The sequence below is a fragment of the Strix aluco genome, chromosome 1 (genome assembly GCF_031877795.1).
Source record: "Strix aluco isolate bStrAlu1 chromosome 1, bStrAlu1.hap1, whole genome shotgun sequence".
In the NCBI taxonomy this organism is placed as follows: Eukaryota; Metazoa; Chordata; class Aves; order Strigiformes; family Strigidae; genus Strix; species Strix aluco.
In genome coordinates, this window is record NC_133931.1 from 7,888,869 (window position 1) to 7,913,723 (window position 24,855).

Below are 24,855 nucleotides of genomic sequence, written 5' to 3' on the forward strand. Positions count from 1 at the left end.
TGAAGAGAATTAATTTTAAAACATCCCATTTATCTGAAACATGTCTTGCAAAGATTTTTGAAGATTGTTAATGTTTCTATGAAGTGTTTAGATTAAAGCTACGGTTTATTTTAATAAACTGTAGTATGGTTTTATTCCTAAATTTCACATTGGTTCTCAGCATGATAGGTCTTGCTGTAATGAATTGTGAAATTTTAGAGTCAGGAAATAGAAATTATACTAGTTTCTTTTCCAGAAAAATCCAGTATTTTGTATGTATGAAAATGTTGATTTTAATGTAACACTTTATCTTGGCAATGAGACTGTTTCTTATTGAAAACATCATACTATTTCCATATGCAACATCTTTCATTATACAACAAATCATTTTCCTTCTATAAAGAGTACACTTCAGCCATTCTTAATCAGTAGCAATGCTATGTACCTCTTTAAAGCAGAAAGGAAGACAGTCTTTCGATTCATGGTTTAAATTTTGGAAGACAAGACATGTAAGAAAATTAAGCAATTCATCTAAAGAGATGATGTGTTTTGAACAAGTAATTTTTCTTTCTTAAGTATGTAGTTTTGCTGTGGACTTACCTTCTTAAAAGGATTTTTTGTAAATGAAAATACATAATTTTTGTTTTTTAACAGCTAACAGGATGAATGTACTCATAATGCAGTTCTTGACATATAGCTGGTTCTGACCTTGGGATCAGCTTTAGAACTGTTGACTCAGCACCTCTTTTCAGTCCTCTGTCAGCCTGCATATAAGTGTGGCTGTTCAATGCATTATCAAGAGAACTGCAAAACACTGAAATAGGTCAATCAAGAGTATTTGTCAAAAGGAGTTCAAAACCTGTCTGTTAGTAATGTGTTGCCTTCTTCTGGGACAGTTGTTTGCATGCATATCAAACTCAGAGGAATGTCAGTAGTTATGTAACCTAATAATAATTGAATCCATCATATTTCCAAGCTCTGTGAATTTGCAATGCTGCTATCCGACAGCAGGTAACATATAGGGCATGCAAGTACGTAGACAGTGTTACAAGAACACAGCAGTCTGTCTGGATTATTTTCTTGAACAAAACACAGTTTCAGCAATAGAAAAGGAGAGTACCCCCTCTGAAAAAATGAATAACTGAACGTTACACTACCTTCTGATTTGTAAGGTTAAGGGAATCTGAACACCACTTTTCTTCCTTATTTTTGCTGTTCAGAGCCTGAAGAAAGGTCATGAGCAACAAGCTTATGGGAATATTCTGGTCAATGGACCCTGACTGCAGACATTTCCCTGCTTTAAATTCAGCTTCTTAATAAACATTTCTGTACCAGCCATTTTCTGCTGACTAGGTTTAGGTGGGCCTGGTTGCTGTGCATGAAACATTTTACATCCCATTCTGAGGTGCTTGACTTTTCCCCAAGGACTTTGGTCGATGTCTGTATTCTTTTTCACGACCCTAATAGTTATGTCAAGCTTCCTGTAACTGTGACATATCTCAGTCAGAAAGTTATTCTCAAAAGCTAACTTTGGGCACAAACTCTTGTTTTCCTTCTCTCTCTGTCAGTTGAAGGGAGATGTATGTTCTTAAAAATTAATTTAGTTCCCAAAACTTAGCTCACCAAATGGTCAGGTGAATGCAAGTGCCAGTGAAAGGGAAGCAGTTGGGAGCATGTTGGAGAGAGAAGTAAAATGCAAGGGAAGAGATCAACCCTGTCAGGTACAGTTATCTGTTAAATTAGGTTGGCTGTACAATTGTATTGTACCTTCAGTTATTTTAGTTCTCTTACTCCCCCTTTTCAGACCAAAGCTCACGGCAGCTGAGTCATTTCCTTGTAGTAGAAAGTCTCCACGTGGTCAGACCTGTGATCATCAATTATGAAAACACAGTTTACTGAATTATGAAAAGTAGGTAATGATCTTATAATGTTGAGAATACTTGGTGTCTTGTCCATAATAAAAATACCAAATTTTAGGTAGCATTTAGTGGCAACCTCCATTTATATTGAATTTTGGAAAGTCTCCCTGGAAGATACCTAAACCAGAAATGAACATGGTTTCTCAGGATCAACACATTGCAGCTTAGACCTGTATCCTGAAGAGGTCACAAAATATGGTCTAACATTTTCCTTTTTGCTTCTAGCCTTTCCGTTGTGCACATTGCCACTACTCCTGCAACATTTCTGGTTCCCTGAAGAGGCATTACAACAGAAAGCATCCTAATGAAGAGTATGTAAATGTAGGTTCTGGGGAGCCTGCAGCAGAAGCCCTTATCCAACAAGGTACATCTCCACCACATAAGACTTGTTATTTTTTTTTCTGAAGCAAACTTGGTGTAAAGGTACGCTTTTGTGCGATACGCGTTCCTCAACGCGTGTTATACGATAAATATTACTACTTTTCAGTAATTCTGAAATGGCCACCTTTTACCCTTCATTCAGTGTCCTTTGTTCTTGGTTTCTAAGGATGGGTGAACCAAATTTTGATTGACCTTGCCTGTACTATTCATTGTTGCATACATTTATCATTTTCACTTGTTTGTCTGCTTTTTTAAGTAAAGTATCACTACCTGTTGAAAAGAATGATAAATTTCTATCATTCTACTGATAAATTTCTGTGACAATTTTGCAAGGTTGAACTCAAGGTAAGGTTGAGAAGATGTAGGGAAAGAGACTGAAGAGTAGATGGCGGCAAATTATTCTCCTGCTAGAAAAATTTTGGGAAAAAGATAGTGCAGATAAAACAGGTTACAAATTATTATGGTCAGAATCTTGTTTATGGGCAAAGGAAGCACACCTTATCTATATAAGTGAAGCCAAGAATTTATTAGTATAATGGAAATCTTAACAGTCTAATTCAAGAATCACCATTAATCTAGATCTAATTATTATTTTAAAAAAGCCAATAAAATATAGTTATGAGTATATACAGGAAAAATCTCAATAGTATTATTAATACAATTAAAATGGTAGCACACACACTTCTTAATTTTTACTGCTTTGCCTGGTGCTGTGGTCACCCTTCTACTGTTTTTCTGAGGCCTAAGATGGGTGGTTTCCCTCTGGTGTTGGCATTGGGGTGGGGGTTTCAGTTCAGTAAGTTGTCAGCATCTGGAGTTCTTTGCTGGGAGGAGTATGATGTACATCTTGATGATTTCATCTTGTTCTCTCCTTCCACTTGGGGCCGTTGTTACATGTTTGCTTACACACATTTATGTTTTTCATTAGTCTCTAGCTCCAGATTAAATCCAAATGTATTGTATACACTGCCTTTCATGTATGTTAAATACTGGTTTTTGTTGTCCCTGAAACAGATTTTATCCAGCTACACATTTGCACATTTTTAACTGATGATTTCTGATTTGTTTACAGCTGTGGGTTCTTTAGTGCCAAGTTTGTGCCCCACTTCTTATCACTCCATGCCTACCCTCCTCTCTACTTCTCAAGGCTGTCATGCCAGGCCTGCATTTCTCTACTTTACATCTCTGTGTTAGAATCCTAAATATCTCATTCTGCCTAGAACAATGGCTTGTTACTGCTGTCTGTGTAAAACTATAGTTGTATGCACAAAGTCAAAATTAATTAGATATAGACACGTGGTCGATTAGAGAAATTGCTGTCACAAATAAACTAAGTAAAGGCAACAAGGGTTTTGGGGAGGATCAAAAATTCAAGATTAAGTGTAGGAGCTAATGGAATAGAATCATAGAATCATTTAGGTTAGAAAAGACCTTTGAGATCATCGAATCTAACCATACCTAACACTGCTAAGTCCACCACCGTCAGGGAGAAGAGAAAATCAGATTGTAGTAGTTTTTACCACGTTTAGTAGCATAAAAAGTTAAAGTTATGTTCCTGGCTGGTTTTGGTTTTGTTTATATATTTCATCCCAGCTGAAGTCCTGTATCCTTCTGAAAAGATGGTCAGTGCCCCTACCTGCTTTGTTTCTGCTTGATACAAGTCTTTGTTTCTGCTTGATATAAGTATCACAAATTGTAACTCATTCCTGGCAGTGTCTGGGTGCTAGCAAAGGAGATGGGTTCAAGTTGTACTCCCATAAAGTAGTTTTGCTGTTGCACACTGGGCAGGTGAACCAAGGCAAACAGTTGACTATGCAGTCAGATACCTTTTTGGGAGTAAAACCCCTTCAGTTCTAGTGTCTGCTGTGGGGGGAAGTGGGGAAGAAGAGGAGAAGGCCAAATTAAATATTAAATTGTGTTGAAAATATTTTAATGCTTGGTAGAGTTGAGTTTCTTACTTTGTTTCTGATAATTTTGCTGAGCGTTTTCCCTATTTTTTAATAGAAACTTCCAGCCTTTTTATAATATCTTTTGGGATCTTCAAAATTTCTGGTTTTGTTGAAGAAGAATAGAGACCAAAATAATGCTGTAGTATTAGATAAATAATTAAATATAATTCTTCTAAGATGACATTATTTCTAAATAGTATTTCCAAATTATTCATCTAACAGAGAACATTTATCTATTGAGGGCATTAATCCATGTTAAAATAATACTGAAATCATGACACAGAGAAAGACTCAAAGTCTGAGACTATACCTTTAAACTTGCAATAAAATGGAGAAATCTATAACTACATTAAGGAGTTTGAACCTGTGTTACTTTTATATGACATTTCTTTGTTTCCTTTTTCTCACAAAACCAAAAATAATTTAAAAAGTAGATCTTTGTCTATAAATTTCCTGGCAGGAATGTATAGTAGAATTTTATGATTATTTTCACAGACAGTGAAAGTTGTCAGGGAACCTGCAGTTATTTTAAAGATGTAATATTTACTTGGTCTGTAAACAAAGCCTCTATTCTGTAGTTATGCTGGTGAAGGAAGAACTGTGCACTATGGGGAGCTTTCTTTAACTTTCCAGATATCTGAGCACTGCAAAGAATTATTTGTCCATAGCCACTCATAAGAACAGGTACCTGAGATGGAATTCTGTTAATATGAAATTAAGGATCATATTTATAATGTTTTGAACAAATTAAATTAATCGTATGAATCGTATGCTAGTTAGGTTCTCCTTCCCCTTTGGGAGTCAGATAAATGCACTTCTGAAACTAATTCTTTTCCACTGAAACAAAAAACCTGTAAAGTTGTTGAGAATGCAGGAGTAGTCTTATAGTGAAAACATTAGAGTGAGATGGGAGGGAGCAGCCTTTGATTTTTTTTGTGGTGGATGTGCTTTGCCCACCACTCTGGAGCATTGGGCAATGATTTAACAAGTCCATATGCTGGATTCTGCACAGAGGATGTAGTAACGCTGGGCACAAGTCTTAACTGCGAGAGGAGTGGCTGGAGAGCAGCCCTGCAGAAAGGGATCTGGGGGTGCTCAGTGTGAGCCAGCAGTGTGCCCTGGCAGCCAAGAAGTCAAACCACACCCTGGGGTGGATCAAACACAGCGTAACCAGCCAGTCAAGAGAGGTGATTATCCCGCTGTATTCAGTGCTGGTGCAGCCTCACCTTGAATACTGGGTGCAGTGCTGGGCCCCACGATGTAAGAAGGATGTGAAGGTCCTTGAATGAGTCCAGAGGAGGGCAACAAAGCTGGTGAAAGGACTGGAAGGCATGTCCTGTGAGGAGTGGCTAAGGGCTTGGGGCTTGTCTAGTTTGGAGAGAAGGAGGCTGAGGGGGAACCTCATTGCTCTCTACAGCCTCCTGAGGAGGGGAAGGGGAGAGGGAGGTGCTGAGCTCTTCTCCCTGGGATCCAGTGACAGGACATGTGGGGATGGATCAAAACTGCACCAGGGGAGGTTTAGACTGGACATTAAGAAGCATTTCTGTACCAAGAGGGTGGTCAAACACTGGAACAGGCTTCCTAGAGAGGTGGTTGATGCCCCAAGCCTGTCAGTGTTTAAGAATCATTTGGACAATGCCCTTAATAACCTGCTTTAACTTTTGGTCAGCCCTGAATTGGTCAGGCAGTTGGACTAGAAGATCGGTTTAGGTCCCTTCCAACTGAAATAGTCTAGTCTATTCTTTCCATCTCTGACTCTGCATCCTTCTATCTCTTCCCTTCCTTACACAGCATTTATATTTCCTGTGCTACCACTAGTGCTGTGCCTGCTTTCCATGTGTTCACCTGCTGTATGGAGTTTTAGAAGAGTAAAGGGGCTTCAAATCCATGTAGTAGGTGTGAAGTCACTGCCTCATATCAGGACTCTGCCATGAAGAAAGCCATGTCAATAGGTGCACTTTTGCCACATGCAACCTCCTTTGCCAGCTCCATTTCCTGCTCTGTAATGCATCACATGGATCTTACGCATGGGCTCAAAATAAAAACAAGACCTGCATATTTTTTATCATACTGTAGAAATATCAGTTTGTCTCAGTGTTTTGGTATCTCACTGGGGGGAAAAAAAAAAAAAAAAAAAAAAGATGTTCCTTGTGGGAGACTTTAGTTAATTACGATTTGCATTTTGAGTTGATAAACATGAGTCCTATTGAAGTTAATAAAATTTTTCCTGGTTTTGGAATCAGAAGATCTGTATCTGGGGCACATAGCACAAACAGATCATTCTGGACATATTATGCAGTATGACAAGGTATGTGTTTCTGAGCTGCTTGGGCCAGCAGTTGCAACTTGCTGTCTGACTAGCCTCTATCAAGTTTCAATTTACCACATTCATAGATCTGAAAAGCAATTTTGGAAAATTATTCATGTATTCATAAGAGGGAAGAAGACCCTTCAGACCTGATATTAAACAAGTCCTTTGAAATTGGAGGACTATAGATGAAAAGGAAAAGACGGGAGAACCAGCAAGCAAAAGGGTTTGGGAAAAAAGCGAGAAGGGAAACTAACAAAGATTAATGTATAATAAAAGCTGTCTATATCTATTCGTATTGTTTTCTGCTTGTTCTACATTACCCACTGAGCCCAGAGTGAATTGCCTCATACTTACTCATCTTTTCTTTTCTGCTCTCAACTGGTTTTTGACTGCATTGCAGACTTTGCAAATAACCTTAATTGAAATGTTTATATGAATGTAGACTGCTGGACTCTACTCAGGATTCCTAGAATGACTTTATAAATAAATGAATGATTCATAGAATAGAAGAGGGAAGATGTTCATCTGAACAAGTGCATTGCCAGGGCTAGAGAGCAGTATTTCATTTCTGGGCTTATATTAGAAATCAGAATCAGCCAGGATCAGAGAAATACTTCGGGGGTTTGGGGGATTTTTTTGTTTGTTTGCTTAAATAGAAGTCTATGATCTGACATTTATTTTAGTATTTTAAAGTAATAAAGGAAAATAGATACTATAAGAATTTGATGTATTCTGCATAGGGGACAAGAGTATTATATATGCATTACCCACTAGTTTTTTGCAAGACCCTACCTGCTTGCTCATTTGATAGCTTCCTCTTTTAGTTTCATTTGCTTTGTGCTGGGCAAGTCACATAAAATTGCTCCCAAAATTGTTTATTTTCACTGATACTCCCTGCCATCCATTGATTTGCTTATGTATTCCTGCATTCTCTGGGAGACAGATTTTCTATTTGTGTTTGTGCAGCAACTTGTGCAGTACATAGATGATGATCCAATTGTGGCCTCTATGTTCTGTTATACTGCTATCATCACATGCTTTCTTTTAACACAAAATAATAGTTGCCTTATAGAGATTTTAGGCCAATAAATAAATTGTTTGGAGAACACATGTCAGTGCCTTGATGGAAAACAGTTGTGGAGCTGTATAATATTTGTGTGCATTATTTTGTTGCAAGCATCAGTTTTGGTATTGAAAGTAGATAAGGTGTGTAATTCATTTACTTTGTATGTTACCCATTACTTTAAAGAATTGTCTGAAAATTAATTTTCCTGAGCTTTCATATCAAGTCACTGACATGGAGTTACATATTACCAGTGTCATTCTATTCTTCCATTATTTGTTCTTTAATTAAAGTCATAACGACAAAAGTTACAGCTTTAATTTATCAGGTGTATTATTATAGTAGTTTCAGTATTAAAGTAATGTGGAAAAGTGTCCTCTCTTTCACAATGGCAAGTTTTTCCTAATACTGCACATTGGTGTGAAATTAATATCTAATTTCATTTTCTGTAACTGATAATATCTTTACCCTAATCTGAGCAAAGGTATTTTCCTTTTGTGAACTTTTGAGTTTCCCTTAACAGGGAAACTATTTCAGTTTTGTCTACAGATGGAGTACTGAGCATCTGCTATAATAGTGAAGTTTGGTGAAGACTTATAATAGATTGAGAGCAAAGAGGAAAAGATTGTATAGGAATAAGAAGTGTCAGTGAAAACTCTAGCGACTGGGTGTTGTTATATTCTGTTTTATAAAAATAAAAAGTTTATTTCTTTTTGCCTGGTAGAATACCATATGGTTGGTTTCCATTACTGTAAACCAGAATGCTTTGTCTAATCACCTTATTCATAAAAGACTATGTGCAGTGAGGACTTGGCTTATAACCAGTTTATGAGAGTATATTTGAAGCATTTGAACATGATGGGTAAGAGTCATAATTTGCCGTGATAACGTGGAGTCAGCCATCTGGTGGCATAGTTCCTAAAGTGGCATAACGCACTCCCCTAGCCATTAGATTTGTTAGAGTGAGTTCTGGTCACCTAATGCAGCTGTTTATCACGTGCAGATTATTTTTGTTCTGCTCTAGTCAATAGGAGGAAAGAAGAGAAATATTATTTGCATAATTATGAGCAGCTGAGATCTGGCATTTGACCAAATGACTTTCATAAGAAAAAGAAGTCCAAACTGTTTAATCTAGTGTAGAAAATCAGATGCCTGTGATTTCACCATGCTGTTTTTCACTTGTAATGCCGCATATTCAGACAGTAAACATAGTGTTAAATTCATGCTATGCATCATTTTGTAGATAGACAGAAAACTTAGGTTTACAGTTTTGTATGTTAACATAAACAGTAGAAACTCTCAAAAGCAAAGATAGTTGGGTGAAGATGACATTACATTGTTAACTCTTCCTAGTTTGCTTTGATAATGTGCCCAAAAACTTAATCATGTTTGTTTGAAACTTGGGAAAACTAGAACAGCTGTCTTAGAGATGATACTTTAATAATTGTTTTTAAATGTATGCCACTACTGTGTATGTTAAATATTGAGATCTCAGTGTGTTTATAAGCACTTAAAAAGAATCCCAGCACTTACTGGAAGAGTACAATGCACTATGGGTTTGTGTTGTGTCCTGAAGGCTGGCACACCAGGGCTTTGCAAGACAACAGAGAACCAATATTTAAAGCTTGTCAGAGACTCCAGTCTTGTAGGTTTTTGGACTATACATACAATTTAGATTTGGAGCTGCAATGACATGTAATGGAGTAGGCATTAAAAATAGTCTTTAAGGATCTCTATATTTTAAAATAAAAGAGCATTTACAGGGCAAAAGCATTAGTTCAGAATTTTTTAAAACATGTGCTAGGCTTTGTTTTTGGTGGGCCTAAAGCAGAACATAAGTCATAGACACCCTCAGACTTGATAGTCTTCATTGGTGCTGCTAGACTTGAATTTCAACCAGAGTCATGACTGTGGAAATGATTCTGCACAGACTAAAGCATGCCCTAGGTTTGCAGTATTTTTGTGTGGCCAAGCAAAAAAATGGGGTGGGGTTAGTCAAACTTAGTATGTTGTCATTCCTTGAAAAAAACTTCTCACTTTCTAATGTACATGCCACTTCTAGAACGACTTTCGTTAGCAAAGCCAGTACAAGTTCTCACCCGGTAGATAAGTTATTATTTACTCTGCAGTTTATGTTCTCTCTGTTAACGGTCTCCCTTAACATCTAGCTCCTGAGAGAGTAAACCCGTGCTTCTTACATGGACCTAATTGCAGAAATGGTGCTGTATCTGAGACTAATGCAAATAGTTCTCTATTCCTGCTCTCTCTTTCTAACTGGTCTGTGATAGGGGTTTCCCAGGGAGAGGGTTGGAGAGGGGGAGAAAGATGGGAACAGCATTTCTGCAACTTCACATCCACCAAAGGGAGGCATGCAGGCAGGGGAGCAGGATTGCTATAGCTTCCCAGATACATGAGTTGTTCCAGAATCATTCCATTACCATTATCCAAAATTGCCCTTCAAGCATTGTGAGAGTTCAATTACTTTTTTTTTTTTTCTCCCTCATTTTTCATGTTGGACACATGGCTAAGGGAAAAACTTTTAAATTATGTGGCTTGATTGAGATGGGGTTAACGTAAATGGATCCTTACTGCCTTGAAAAATAATGTATATGAAAATAACTCAAGAAATTTATTTGTGTTTCCTTATAGGTGGCATTAAATGTCCTGTTTGCAGCTTTGTGTATGGTACAAAATGGGAGTTCAACAGACATCTTAAAAACAAGCATGGAATGAAGCTAGTAGAACATGATGGGGACACCAAGTGGGAGGTAAAGCAAAGTTGCCATGTCTTTGGCCCTAAGATTTTAAAAAATTCTAGGGAGAAAAGTAAGGATAAGAATAAGAAGTATTCAAAAATGTATTCTTGACTTTACATAAGATCAGGAGATCATGTGATCTCATCTCCATTTTGAATGCGTACATTGCTATGACTGTTAAGCTTGACTGCTCTAATACCTGGTAGGATTAACAACCTTGTAAGTGCTTATTTCTGCAGTTTAGGCCTCTAGTCCTGTATTTGCAGCAGAAAGAGTGAAAGTTTTAGCAAAAACCCGTGAAATTGAAAAACTTGCTACATTTTGTTGTATGCCAAATATTCACTGGTATTAACTGTAAGATGTGCAAAGCTGCAAACTTGGAATTAATGAAGAAAGCTTATGTCTTGGTCCAGAAAAGGTTGGAATCTAGAAAAACAAATTTGTAAACTGATAGCTAAAAAAATGGTACTGTTATACAGAGTAAGTCTTCTATCATTTGTTCTGTGTTTTCAGCTTCATTCCAAAGTGTATAGGAAATCACAGTATCACTAAGATCAGACCTTAAAGTTAGACCTAAGAAACTGGGTTAGAAAAAACCAAACCAGCAACCTGGATTTTCTCAGTTTGGGATGGGGTAGGGCAGCTATCTTGAGAGGGTTTACCCTTTCAAGCTTTTATCTGCTGTCATATGCATAGCAATTTGTTCTAAAATGGAAACTGTTACTCTTCTAGAGCAGAGGTGGCTGTAGATGCAGAACCTATGGGTAAACCACAGAACTATCTAGATGCTTTTATTAAAAACATGACAGTTGGCTAGCTGTGTTTTTTTTCCACTGCCTGAGCAGGCTATTGTTGGTGTCCAATGAGAGGAAGAAGCTGGAAGTCAACTGCAGCTGGCTGACCTCCACAGTCTAAGACCTGTTCTGCTAAATTTCAGGCAGTCTAGCCCGTGTTATAAATCTAATGCCTGATTTGGAGAGCCGTCCTGCAGTTCTTGTTTAACAGTTTTTGAGTATCCACAGATAGAATGTTAAGTCCTTGAAAAATATCAGAGCAGGTTCTAAATGGACAGTTATTCAAAGAAGACAGGGCAAGCATTTTAAAATGTAGTCCTTCAAAGTCTTGTATCCACATGCATTTCACAAACAATTCTCTGTACACTCTCCCAGTAGATGTCCAAACCTGAAGAAATAAGAGGACATCCAGGATGCAAGCATGTCTCTGCTGCTGAAACAGCTATAAGTAAAGAAGTCCCATCAGAGCAGGAATACATATCGACAGCTTGTCTTGAAAAAACGTAGTTATGGAAAGAAAAATTCTTCTAAAACAAAATGCCATTTTCAAAGTTCAGAGGCATTTTACCAAATCTGCAAGGACGTCCATTATAAACTAATTTTGCCCAAAAAGTCTTTACTAGACCCTGATACAATAGAAGTCCATTGTTAGTTCTAAAATAACTCTGCAACAAAAATGAAGTGAAGATAATTTAGCATGCTTAAAACAACTTTTGAAGTAAAATCTGAGAGAATGCTATGGAATGATGTCCTGACTCCCACGTAACATTCTTCCTGAATTCTGCTTCACCCAGTATTTCTATAACTCTTGTTACAATATTTATTGTTCAAAACTCATTCCTTTAAACTCAGAATTTTCATTGTCCTCTAAATTGCTAAAATGAGAGTGAGATTATTCATGCCTTGGCTGGGTTTTGTTTTCAAGTTAACCGCTGAAGTTTCTGAAGAAGCATCCACTCAGTATCTCCATATCACGGAGGCTGGGGAAGATGTTCAAGGCACTCAAGCTGCTGTAGCTGCATTACAGAACCTTAGATATACTTCTGAGAATGGTAAGTTACCTTTTTTAGGTTGGAACACAAAATATATCTTTTTTCATAAATATCTAATTCTTTTGAGTATAGTGGGCAGTATATGATCTCCTGTGAAACTATTAAAAATGATGAAATTCATCCAGAGCTTACTTCTGGGGGGTTATATTTTTCTTTGAGGATAAATAATGAGAAATTGCCATTCTTTATGAATTTCTATATCCTTAAGTCTTTAATGCTTACCACACTGTTTTGCACTTTATTGTTAGGCATGTGGAATTTCCTGCCTGTATTATTAAATATATTGTGAAATCAGCTATCTTGGCAGAGTAGATGGTGTGTATCTAATGGCAATTCTCTAGCTATTATTTTTCTCCCTGCTTAAGTCAGCCAGACTGCAGAAGTGACACGGAATAGCTCATTTACCATGTTCCCAAGAGAGTACTAACAAACTTAATTCTGATGGTACACAAAACTAAGTAAGCTACTCTGTATCAGATTGAGGAAGAACAAGAGTGAGATTAGATAATGATTGCTAAGTGTGAAATAACAAAAACTGGAAGAAAAGGAAAAATGTCCAGGTTTCTGAGTGTTAAAACATCAGAGTCTAGAGGAGGTGTTCATATGTTTTGTTTTTATATATATAAATAAATGTGTTGGTTATCAGAAGATAGCATTTTACAGTTGTTTACCACTGTGGTCTTTATAGTTCAGAATACAGGTACGTTTCAAAAACTCCCACCTTTAATGGAGTTTCCAAGCATGTTGAAATTAAATTATGTTACTGACAATTTTATTGTAGTAACTGGGAATTCTGAATGAGTAAAATCCTCCTGAGAACTTTTCTTAAGCTTTTCTATATTTGAATTTAAGTGAACATGATCATGGAATATGCTGTATATAACAGTGTTGATTTTGAGCGTGAGATTGTAGTTTTCAGAGTAGAATGATTTGCTTTTTAGTGCATCCAAAGGCAGTTATATAGAAAAAAACTAAAGCAAGCAAACATTTTTCAGTACTCAGATAAACTTGTATCTTACGTAGATAACAAAATATAACTACTTCCTGTTTGAAATTAAATTATCTGACCTAGATTCCCATCACAGTATCAAACTCAGTTTGAAAGGGTTTGGGGTTAAGAGATGAGTTTTATTCTATTTACCGTCTCTTTCCTACTTCCCACAGTGAATATAGCAAATACAAGACAGCTGTAATGTGACCGTGACAGTTTCTTTCCCTTTCTGACATCTCTCTAATGCTGACACTGGGCATGTGGGAATGGTGGGCCACAGGAGGTGAATTCATATTCCTGCATAACAAAAAGCATTTTCCAACATCCAAATCTTTCCTTTTCCCACTTTGGGAGAAGGGAGAGTACAACTATGTGTGGGGGCTTTTTTGTAAACTTGCCTTTCCTTTAGCAGGGCTACATACCTCAAGATTTTTTTAAAAAGGGAAAACATATTCTGATCCCATGCTTATAAAATGATAAGCATAAACTCTTTCAAAGAATTAACTTTTCCCTTCAGCATGCTATTGATAACAGTACTTCTTCTAGGTTGAGGGGTATTGCGGATGGCCAGACAGATGGTAAACACAGGTTTGTGATATTCCAAATAGCTGTTGTGGTTATAGGTATAGAGTTCAGGTTCTGGTTAACCTGAATGTTTGGCAAATAACACATTTGGATTTGTAAAGGCTTGCAGCTTCCTAATTTACAGTTACTGCTTTGAGTTGTACGTATTGTTTGTTTATTCAATGTATTCTTTTAGATCTCATTCAAATAGACATAAAAATGATCAGTGTGGCTTCACTTGGTGATTCATGCGTTCCTCAGGCAAATTTGTTTTGTGAATACCTTCCTGACATAGATCTGTTATTAAAGTGTCATGTTATTAAGCTCTTTGAAATTTATAAACAGTGCTGTGAGTCGGGGTTAATGCAGGAGGGGAAAGAGTGCCTGTAACACTTAGATTCACATACTCTGAGAGCTGGTTAACTGTAATGATCTTACGGTTATTGTCTTTCTGATAAGGTGAAAGACTTGATCCAACAGCTGTAAACATCCTCCAGCAAATCATTGAGTTGGGTTCGGAAACCCATGATGCCACTGCAGTTGCTTCTGTAGTTACCATGGCACCTGGCACTGTAACAGTGGTAAAGCAGGTAAGAGCTCTTTTCTTTAAAACAGCTATATTTAATTTTCATATATTTATTGTGAAATGAGTATTATTTTGCAAGGGTTAAATTTTGAATGACCATGCAAGACATGTATAGAGTTTTCCCTAAACTAATTTTTTACTACATATTGTATATATGTGTGTTTATATGCCCCCACACATACATGTTTATACATATAGACACATATATGCTTATACATATAAAAAGGCATACATTTTTGCATGTATATAAAATATGAATGAACAATACACATATATATGTACGTGTGTGTGTGTGTGTGTGTGAAAATACAGCATTTTTCTAGCAGGTGTTTTCGGGCTTTTTAAAATAACATGCCTGCATTGTGCATGTGCATTTTGTTCCATTGTCATCTAAAAGAACCAGGAGATCCTTGGCACATCATTCATCCAGATACAGAAGAGCATGAAAGGGTGTTGCAGAACTGTGTGTGCTCTACAACCGTAGCACTGTAGGACCATACCCAGAGATGAACCGTTGTCGTTAGTCTTTGCAGTGCTGTCCTGTGGCTGAAGTTTGACAGACTTGTGGGATCCTAAAGTCATGTACCCTGGGGACAAATGAGACTTCTCCTCAGTCTGAGTTCACACTGCCTTTCTAGGGAGGGTTGCAACACAAGTGAGCTGCAGGCATGTAACAGCTCCGAGAAGAATATTACAGGTGCTCCTTACAGCAGTTGCTTATGTGAGAGAAAAGTCAGCGTGGGCACCCACGTTTGCGATAAATAAAGAAAAATTCAGTTGAGTTGTAGTTGGTTGAAAAAAATCTGTGTTTAATTTTGTTGTTACCAGAGAAATTGTGCAAGACCGGAAGATACAGATCAATATAAAAAAAAAAGTATAAGATTGATAGTTAATTTCACGCTTTTGCACAAATTCACTTTACAGAAAAATGGTGGACTCAGCTGATAATTACATAACATAATTTGTGGTAGGCAATACAGTTCCTCTTAAAATGAGACAAACATTATAAGATATTGGTAGAAGTAATTTTAATGTGTGTACATTTTTCATGAAGTTTGGTACTGCACAGTTTTTGCTAAAATTATTTGCAATGTAGAGTGTTACTAAAGCACTTTAGAAATTAAGAATAAGATACACAAAATCGCAAGTGAAAGGAAATAATTTCCAATTTGAGGTGGCTATTGAGTGCAAACATCAAAACTTTTGCTCAGTATTTCTTCCTCACAGGTGCCTGCTAACTTTGTTGCTGACATTTTACGTTTCTCCTCACAGTGTTCTCCAAGCCCCACTTGTTCCTCCTGTTTCATCATACCTCTCAGCTTATCCCTTTTCTCATTCTGTTCATTGCTTCACTGGGGTCTCTGTGCTCAATATGGTTGATAGGTGAGGGAAGGAAAGTACATGAGAAGTCTTAAATTCCTGTAACTCCTTTTATTTAAATGAACCCAAACTGATTGAGTGCTAGAAGTAACTATTGAGTTTAGTATTTATTTGTAGTGTTGTGAATGTTGAACTCCTGAGAGCTCCATAGCAGTGGGAAGTCTGTAGTCTCTGAAGGCGGTATTTGGATAGATCCTAAACTTGCTGCCCAGATGTCAGGGAGATAAGGCAAGTTTTAAGACAAAGCATTTTGAGATGTTGCTTTGCAATACTTAACAGGTATTTGATTAGAAACCATGCAGGAGTTTTTGGGTTTTTTGAAGCGTAACAGATCCAGATTTGAAAACTAAATTCAGTCATTAAAGAGAAGAAACATTTTAGTCCTATTATGTACAAGTTTCAAAACAACTTTAACAGTAGAGTGACTGCCAACGTGCATGCTGTGCTATACATATGACCTATTTAAGGGTTGAATGCAGTATTGGCTATTAGTGTTAGTCTGTGCTGTCTGTCAATATTACTGAATGGTGTTCTTCCCTTAAAAATGCATCTTTTGAGGCCCTTCTACTAAAAGTGTAGGAGAAAGTGACTGTTGAAGTATCAGCTGCCAAGGAGAACCTGCATTTTGATATTTGAATGTTAAACTTTAAAAATACATAATTAAAATAATTCAGTGATTCTTCCTCCTCCAAGTATTAAATCTGATCAGTGTCTGATTAATTTTAAAATCGATCATCTTCCTTGTTAGACCATCTGAATTTGCTGATAGCTTTTTGTAAGTAAATGTTTATATTCCAAATCAGTTTTCTCCCTCACTTTTAATCTATATTTCTAGCCTTTTGAGTTTACAAGCTGCTAAGCATTGATCACTTTTCCCTTTCCTTGTATACATCAATGACTGTCACTGGTCTGTAGTCAAACTTACAAGATTCACTCCTATATCAAATCAAATACTAAATTCTCAGAGCACAGAATCTCTTCCCTGCTTTTTATTTTCTCCCCCCTTCCCACCTTTAGAATCTTGTTTATGTAAAGCGCCTTTTTCCCCCTAACTTGAAGTTGCACAGAAGCAAAATCAGTGAAGAATTTAAGTACATCTCAAGCTGAGTGGTCTTGCGCCACCTCTGTTTATGCTGGGTTTTACTAATGCCTTACTTACTGCTCGAAGCACCGTTCATCTATTAACGTGTTTCTTGCATGTACTAGAATGCCTACTCATTTCTTTCTCTGGTAGCCTCAGTGACTTTTCACTCTGCGTGTGCAAAAGTGTGCAGATCTGTGATTTCCCAGGGGAGGATCAGGTGGCAGTACACCTGACTGCTGAGTTACCTTTAGTGGGTTTTACAGAACTAGAGCAAGGACCAAAGGAGATCTGTAGATGATGATGATTATTATTATTTCTCTTTTAAATTTCTCTCCTTTCATTTTTCTCTTTTAATTTTCTGTAGAAATCAGTGTTTTATCAAAGTCTGTTTGATCTGTTATACAGCTTTAGTTTCCAGTTCTTGTCTTCCCACCAGAAGATTGCTTCAGAACTACAGCCTTACTCATTTTTAATTTGAGGGAAAGAAGCCTTTAAATGTTATTAACATGACTGTAATCCTCTCCTATTCAGAATTGTCAGCTTTTCTTTTTTCTTCAACATTTCAATGCTTTCTATGGGATATCACTCATTTGTACCTGTGACTTTGTCAGGTTTTAATTATGCTGAGTTCCTAATTGTTAACCTTGAAGCGATCTTAAGACATGTTCATATTTTATTTTCCTACTGGAAAATTTATTCCACACTTTCTTTTCTGACCTTCAGCTTCTCTTGTGAATTGTGAGACAAAAAATTCATTCAGGGTGTCAGCAGTATATCAGCATCATCTGTCACTGGATTTCCCCTCTTGTTCTTTAATGGCCTTACCAAGTCCTTGCTTAGCAGCTTGGTTCCATTTTTTTTCCGTAAAAACATATATTGTAGTTGTTCCGATTTTTATGCTGTTATGTTGGTTTTTTCTTTTTCTCTAAGGTCATATATTATCCATTTTTTTTCATCACTTCTTACCTTCATATCTCATTTTTAGCTAGCCCTTACAAGTTGCCTTTATATTTCTCTATTTGCACCAAGAAATTTCTTCTAAATCCTAAATTATTAGAACATTTTAGAAGTAAATTCTTCTGTAATTTTACACTATATAGTTGCTTTGTCTCCCATTTCCTCCCTGGAACTTTCTCCCACAGCTGTCCTCTTCCTTACTTTTCACCCATAAAAGTGCCATTTGCACTTGATCCTTAAAATTATGTGAATCCAGTTGTATCTATCAGTAATGCTGCCATCTTCATGCTTTAGCACTTCCCCTAACCTGTGTGTTCAGATACCTTTGGTGTGCAATACTTGTAGTATTTCAGGTTAATGCAAGACTTTTGCCTGCAGAAACAAACTGCCTTTATCCATAAGTCCTTTTCAACACATCACAAGATGTCCAGTGTATTAGCTAGATCTGACTGGTATATTTTTAAAATTGTTTCCTACATCACAAAACAGAAAGGATACCATGCTTGAGGTGTTCTTCTATCAAATTATTGTTCTGGGTTGCATGTAGTCTTATTGCAAGTATCTTAAATCATGCCTATACATTATAATGGTGGTGAAATCAAGATCAGACTGGCTGTTCAAAGCCCCCAGCTCCTGAATTGGGTGTTGAGAAGAAAAAAATTTCAGTTCTGACTTTGGAAAGCTTATATTTTTTGTTCATAGGAATGATTTTGTAAAAGAAAACACTCTGACAGCATAGCAATAACCAATCCCAGCCTGAATCAGGACTCAGTTTATGATTTTAAACCCCAAAAATGCAAAGTTAGCCCTATTTAGCTTGGATTATAATTGGGAAATAGGAATCCTTCTTGGCTCTGGTAGCATCACGTCTATGAGGCCTTTCAAAGGTTGTGTCTAGAGCCCAAAATTACTTTAGCTCATTCTTGCCTGAGAGTCAGTATACTAACCTGTTATTGAAGTTAAACTTTTCTGGCATCTAATTTGGGAGAAGTCTTGTTGTGTGACAGCTATGAAAACATACAGCTGCTAAGGAACATAATACGCACCAAATGCCTGAGAAAAAAAGTTAATAATATGAAGTTTTACCAGTGTGATCTGAGATTGGCAAAAAATCCACACTGAATCTTTGCTCACAGCATGGCAGGAGAAGTGTATCCTTGTCAATTTGAGTCCTTTTCAGTTACTAGTGATCCAGTCTGGATGTCTTTCTGACAGAGCTAATGAAGACATTTCTTTATGGCATAATATTTGAGTTGTTCTGTACTGCTTAGAGATCAAAAAAAGTAACAAGGTGGAGAAAAGGTGAGAGCAAAGAGTGCTGAGTTTGAAGAATAACTAGAAAAGAGGCTAACATGTTTAGAAAAGGCAGGAAATATTGTTCATAGTGGATGGTAAACACAGACAAGAAACTACAGAGAAAGGAGTTTTGTGGGAACAGTGCACCTAGCAAGGTGGAGGAACTGGAAGTGTAAAACAAGCTACTTTACTTCCTGCGCATTTGACTCTGTGTCCATATTACAGATACACTTTTGCTCTCATGCCTTAGGGTAACGACTGATTGATTTGGTTTTTTGTTTATTTTGCTAGCAGAGGCTGTTCCGTCCATTATTTATATAGGCAGACTATTCTCCTAGCTCATGTGCTGAATATAAAGGCAGGTTTGGAGGATGAGTGTCTTTGTAGTATCATAGCCACCCTTGATTTACAGGTCTGCAGGTCTGTGTTCAAAGACTTGTTTTTCACACAATATATCTATCTGTATGTAGACTAGAACAGAGAGAGAGAGAATGTTAAACTACAAACTACCTTGATGTATAGTTATTTCTTTAAGTTAGCATATACATCAAGTAAGGCTGTTAAATGATCCTGAAAAAGTTTGTTCCAAGTTAAACATTTGTTTGATTTAAATACTGAATTTCTTGTGAAGAAACATTTTCCTCAGAAATGAGCACTTCTGTTACCTTAATTTTTGCAGAGGGGACTCTTTCAGTGTGTAGTGTTTGTAACTTATTCTCCAACAAGACAAGATTCAAAGAGCGTTTTCTTGGTTTCACAGTGTGAACGTCCTTGAAAGCTTATTTCCTGAATCCCTCACAGCATTGACCAGAACATCAGGAGAGTTGTGCCTTCTTGGTCTGTGTCCATCTGCTCTAGTTTTTGTTGTTACTCTCCCATTTCCAGTCCTTGTAAGCAGGAATGTGTAATGGTAGCAAGATACGTTCTGTTTTAATTAATTTATTTTTTGTAAATGCATGTATTACTTGTACCAAATCTTTTTGAAACAAAGGGTAGAAACTATGTACGGTCCTTTGTCCAAATTTGAATTTTTCTTTTTGCCTCAAATTACTGAACCAAAGCAGTATATTTTTGGATTCCTAGTCTCAACCAGAGTTTTGAATCAGTATAATATAGTAACGTGTGAAATTTGTTTGCTTGTTATCTATCTTTTGGACTTTTTTCATTTAGATACTGATAGACAAATGTGCTGCTAATTTGCCATGTTTAGGCCTGTAATATTGTATTGGGTTTGCGTGGCAAAGCTAGAAGCTTCCCCTATGTCTGATAGAGCCAACACCAGCCAGCTCCAAGGCAGACCCACTGCTGGCCAAGGCTGAGCCCATCATTGGCGGTGGTAGTGCCTCTGTGGTAACGTATTTAAGAAGGGGGAGATACCTGGCACAACTGCAGACAAAGAGAGGAGTGAGAATATGTGAGAGCAGCAACCCTGCAGACACCAAGGACAGTGAATAAGGAGAGGGAGGAGATGCTTCAGGTGCCAGAGCAGAGATTCCCCTGCAGCCCGTGGGGAAGACTGTGGTGAGGCAGCTGTGCCCCTGCAGCCCGTGGAGGACCCCATGCCAGAGCAGATGGATGCCTGACGGAGGCTGTGACCCGGTGGGAAGCCCTCACTGGAGCAGGTTTTCTGGCAGGACTTGTGACCCTGCAGGGGACCCACGCTGGAGCAGAAGAACTGCAGCCCGTGGGTAGGACTCAACATAGGCAACGTTCATGGAGGACTGTCTCCTGTGCGAGGAACCCCATGCTGGAGCAGGTGAAGAGTGGGGAGGAAGGAGCAGCAGAGACAGCGTGTCATGAACTGACCACAACCCCCATTCCCCATCCCTCTGTGCCACTGGCAGGGAGGAGGTAGAGAAATTTACCTAGAGAAATTAGGGAGTAAACTTGAGCCCAGGAAGAAAGCAGGGGTAGGAGGAAGGTGTTTTAAGATACAGTTTTTATTTCTCATTATACTACTCTGATTTGATTGGTAGTAAATTAAACTGATTTCCCCAAGTCGAGTCTGTTTTGCCCATGACGGTAATTGGTGAGTGACCTCTCTGTCCTTATCCTGACTCATGATCCTTTTGTTACATTTTCTCTCTCCCCTGTCCAGCTGAGGAGGGAAGTGGCTTTGGTGGGCACCTGGCATCCAGCCAGGGTTAACCTACCACAGATATGTTTTGTGTGTCATACCGGACCAGAGATTATTGTCCTGATGTGAGAAACTCATCAGCAGATGATTGTGTAAAGCTTTAAATCTTCTCCTCCATATTATTTTTCCTATCTGAACAAGTCACTGAGGTCCCTCTTCAGAACAAATCCTGACTGCCTCTTATACAGAGAACAGCTAGAGGGCAGAGCAACAGTCTTTTTTCTAACAAAACAAAACCAGCACCCCAAAAAAACAACTAACCTATGCCCACGGTCTTGTTCACCCTGTCAACTCCCTGTTCTTTTCCTTAATTTCTAATTCTTTTGAACAATATATCTAGGTGAGCACTTCAAATAGACATTTTTATGCCACCTTACTTGTAGCACATTAGCATATAAAAGCTTTAGTCAAAAATCCTGAGCTTCACATGCTAAGTAATACACGGACATTTGACTTGCATTATCTTTCTTTGCAAAATTACATTGCCACTCTAAACAATCTTCTGGCCCAAGTAAATATTACTCTAAAGTTTTTCTGTTGCTCTAGAGCCATCATTTTGAGCTCACTCTGAAGATGGCTAAGATTTTATTAATCACTAGTCCTTATTATTAATCACAAAAATTATTATATCAGTCTTTCTGCACAACTGTTCTTCAGTAGTTCACTTTCTTTTTCAAGCCTATGGGATGGAAGTCTTTCCTGTTACTCAAACCAGAAAGCTGATGTCCTCTTCAGGTAGGATTCTTGGGCCTCTGTGCAGGTGATTAGCTAAATGGTGCTGACTTGTTCTGCATGGCGACTTCTATATGGTCTCTTATTTCAACCACTTAGCTAAAATGGTTGTCCAAGCCATCATTATTTTATGCTACAGTTAACTGTGATAGTCTTTTTTCTGACATTCGCAGATTATGTTTTGCGCCTTCTGTATTCTTTCAGAAAAATTCAAATATTACTTTTCTCTGCCCCTCTTGACATCATCTTCTGTTATTCTGTTCACTTGATCTTCCTTTTTTGCCACATCAAACAAAACCTTATTTTCATTTCCAGGACTTTTTACTCGTTTCTGACTTCGTGTCCCATTTCTCATTAGCTGTAAAGATTTTCACTCCTACCTTTACTTAGTCCATGAAGATTTAATTGCTCATTACTTTTTTCAAACAAGTTTCTTAATGCCTTCTTTCATATTGTGCTTAGTTGTGTGGATTTTTAATGAAGAGCAATTTGTACCTCATTGTCTTCTCTCAATTACTCTTCAAAAATATGATGACAGTAATTATCTGCGGTTAGGCTATTGGTATATTGATACTAATGCCTGTCACACAAAACTACCACTGTCTCATTTATGTTGTACTCCCCACCTCCCCTTTTCTGTGTCTGCTTGCTGTCTCTTGTTTAATATTGAAATTATAAGGCCTTTGGGGCATGAAATGCTTTTTGTACGTAGCATACCTGATGCAATCTAGGTCCTGGTCCAAAGCACTACACTAACAATAAAGAGCAGTAATGGGCTGCTGATTCTTTATCTTTTTTCCTATTCAGAAATAAGAGACAGGACTGATGTTCTTGCTGCCTCTGTAGCTTGGAGTGTAGGATTAACTCTACTCCTGAAAAGCATAGTAAGATAATTTCAACCTAGACTTCTACATAATTTGCTCTGAAGAGTAAGTATATCAACTGTTTCACTAACTAGGCAGATCTTTATCAAGCTTACAAAAACACTGGTTTTCCATGCACTTCACCCTTTATTTTAGTTCCTTTCATCCTTTTATTCTCTGATCTCTTCAGGCTCCAGTAAAATCCTACCATGGTAACAGTCACTATCTTCAGAGTGACAGCGGTAGCAATACACAGCAAAGATTACACACCAGCTTGAAGCTGATCACAAAACAGAATTTTATAGTGTAACACATCTTCAAAAATAAATATCTAATAATATTAGCATGCCTGTCATGTTAAAGGCTACTGCACATTTTACTTCAGCAACACACCTTATTTTTCAGTCTGGCTCTGATTTGTACCTACATGATGCTGGATGCTGGTGTTCATCTAGAAAACTTGCCAAAACATGGAGTTATATATAGGTTGATTGTCAAGTTTGTGGTTGCTTTAGGACATGGAGCAATTTGCTGTTTAATGTGATGGTACCAGCAAAAGGAAGTTTTAACTGGGGCACATGGCTCTGTTTTCTCAGCCTCTGTGGAGTTCTTGTCATTTGTGTAACATACATCTAAAATCTCATATCAAGATTACTGTCCTGTTAGAGCTTTTGAAATGATGGCATGTTACCATACTTCCTCAGGAGGAAATCTGGTGATACAGTGTTTTGCCAGATGAGTGAAGTTACTAGTTACAGTCTCTCTATCAGAATATATTGAACAAACCAATTGCTAAAACTTTTAAAAAATCTACATCACCAATATGAAGATTTGATTGCCACCTTGAATTTTTTATTTTATGCAAAGCAAGTCTTTCATATTCAAGTCTCTTATTATTCTGAGACTATTGTGCGCCAGATTGTTTTGTAGCTCATTATAGAGGTTCATATGATCAAGTGATAGTGGTTTTTGTGTATGTCTGTGTGTGTTTTTCACACAGTATATCTATATGTAAACTAGAATCGAGAGAGAGAGAGAGATCAAATTGTTCGAATGGCACTGAACAAAATGGTAGAGACAGTCCTGTAGGCACCAAAGTAAGCTGGCACATCATATACCCAGGTGCTCTCTGTGATGTAGAATGCTTATATTCAGTTTTAATCCTTTCTGTAGATATTTTGTATATTTTCTTATTGTGGTGTCTTATAAACAGGAGCATCTGTAACCTAGTGTAATGTTTTGAAATTCTGCAAGATCTCTGTGATTAACTTTTCTTCTTCATGGCAAACTAAAAGACAGCATTCAATCTGAAATCAAGGGAAAGACTCTGTAGAGGATTTTGGGTCAAGCCCAGCAAGACTGTTTTAAACACTGTGGACGTGCAACTCCTGCTGGCTTCAAAGAAAATTGAAGATATTCATTATTTCTCAGGATGAGCTCTAGAATAAGAAAGCAGCTTTAGCATCTTACTGCAAATATTTTTTTTAACTCCTTTTCAGGGAAGGGAAGAAGTATATTTTCCTTAATGGCTTGAATTAATTTCAAATTAAAAAATACTTGCTTGTTTTGAGAGGAAGAGATTCCTCTATAGAGATACCCATTTTTAATGTCACTTGCATGTATTTGGATGGTCCTCAGATATTTAAATTAGGAACATTTATAATTTAGAAATATTGAGCGTCTTATGAAGACATGGGGTGAAAGTCCCATTGGCTTCTGAGAGAGACACATTTAGCTAGTAAAGAATATTTATGCAGGTACTGAATTGATTTAATATGCCAGCTGTGTGTGGCTTCAGCTTCTTGCTGTCATTCTTTAGCGAAGGATAAGCAGCCAGATGCTTTTCAGCTGGCTCTCAAACAGAAAAGAGGTCTTGGATGCTACTCTTCAAAAGATTTCAGATGCCAATAAAAAGAATTGAGCACAGTGACTTCATTCATTCTGATGGCAGCTGTCCCACTGTTTCATCAATTTGAGGGATGTAAATTAACATTTTGAGATTATTCCCTGTGGAACAATCTAATAGGAACCAAGCAGAAGCATGTAAACATTGAACTGATT

General features: G+C 37.4%; 1 protein-coding gene across 9 annotated transcripts in view; it reads left to right on the plus strand.

Moving 5' to 3' along the window:
- The window catches only part of ZFAT (zinc finger and AT-hook domain containing), a 151,172-nt gene that overhangs the window by 114,726 nt on the left and 11,591 nt on the right, over positions 1-24,855 (plus strand). For 5 of the 9 annotated variants that reach the window (XM_074834475.1, XM_074834541.1, XM_074834403.1 and 2 more), the window contains 4 exons: positions 2,124-2,262; positions 10,252-10,370; positions 12,078-12,204; positions 14,219-14,349. In XM_074834475.1, the coding sequence (XP_074690576.1) occupies positions 2,124-2,262; positions 10,252-10,370; positions 12,078-12,204; positions 14,219-14,349 (516 nt within the window). Of the gene's footprint in view, positions 1-2,123; positions 2,263-10,251; positions 10,371-11,527; positions 12,036-12,077; positions 12,205-14,218; positions 14,350-14,742; positions 16,954-19,822; positions 23,496-24,855 lie in introns of those variants that run through there. The other 4 variants (XM_074834684.1, XM_074834768.1, XM_074834856.1 and 1 more) reach the window with 4 other exon arrangements.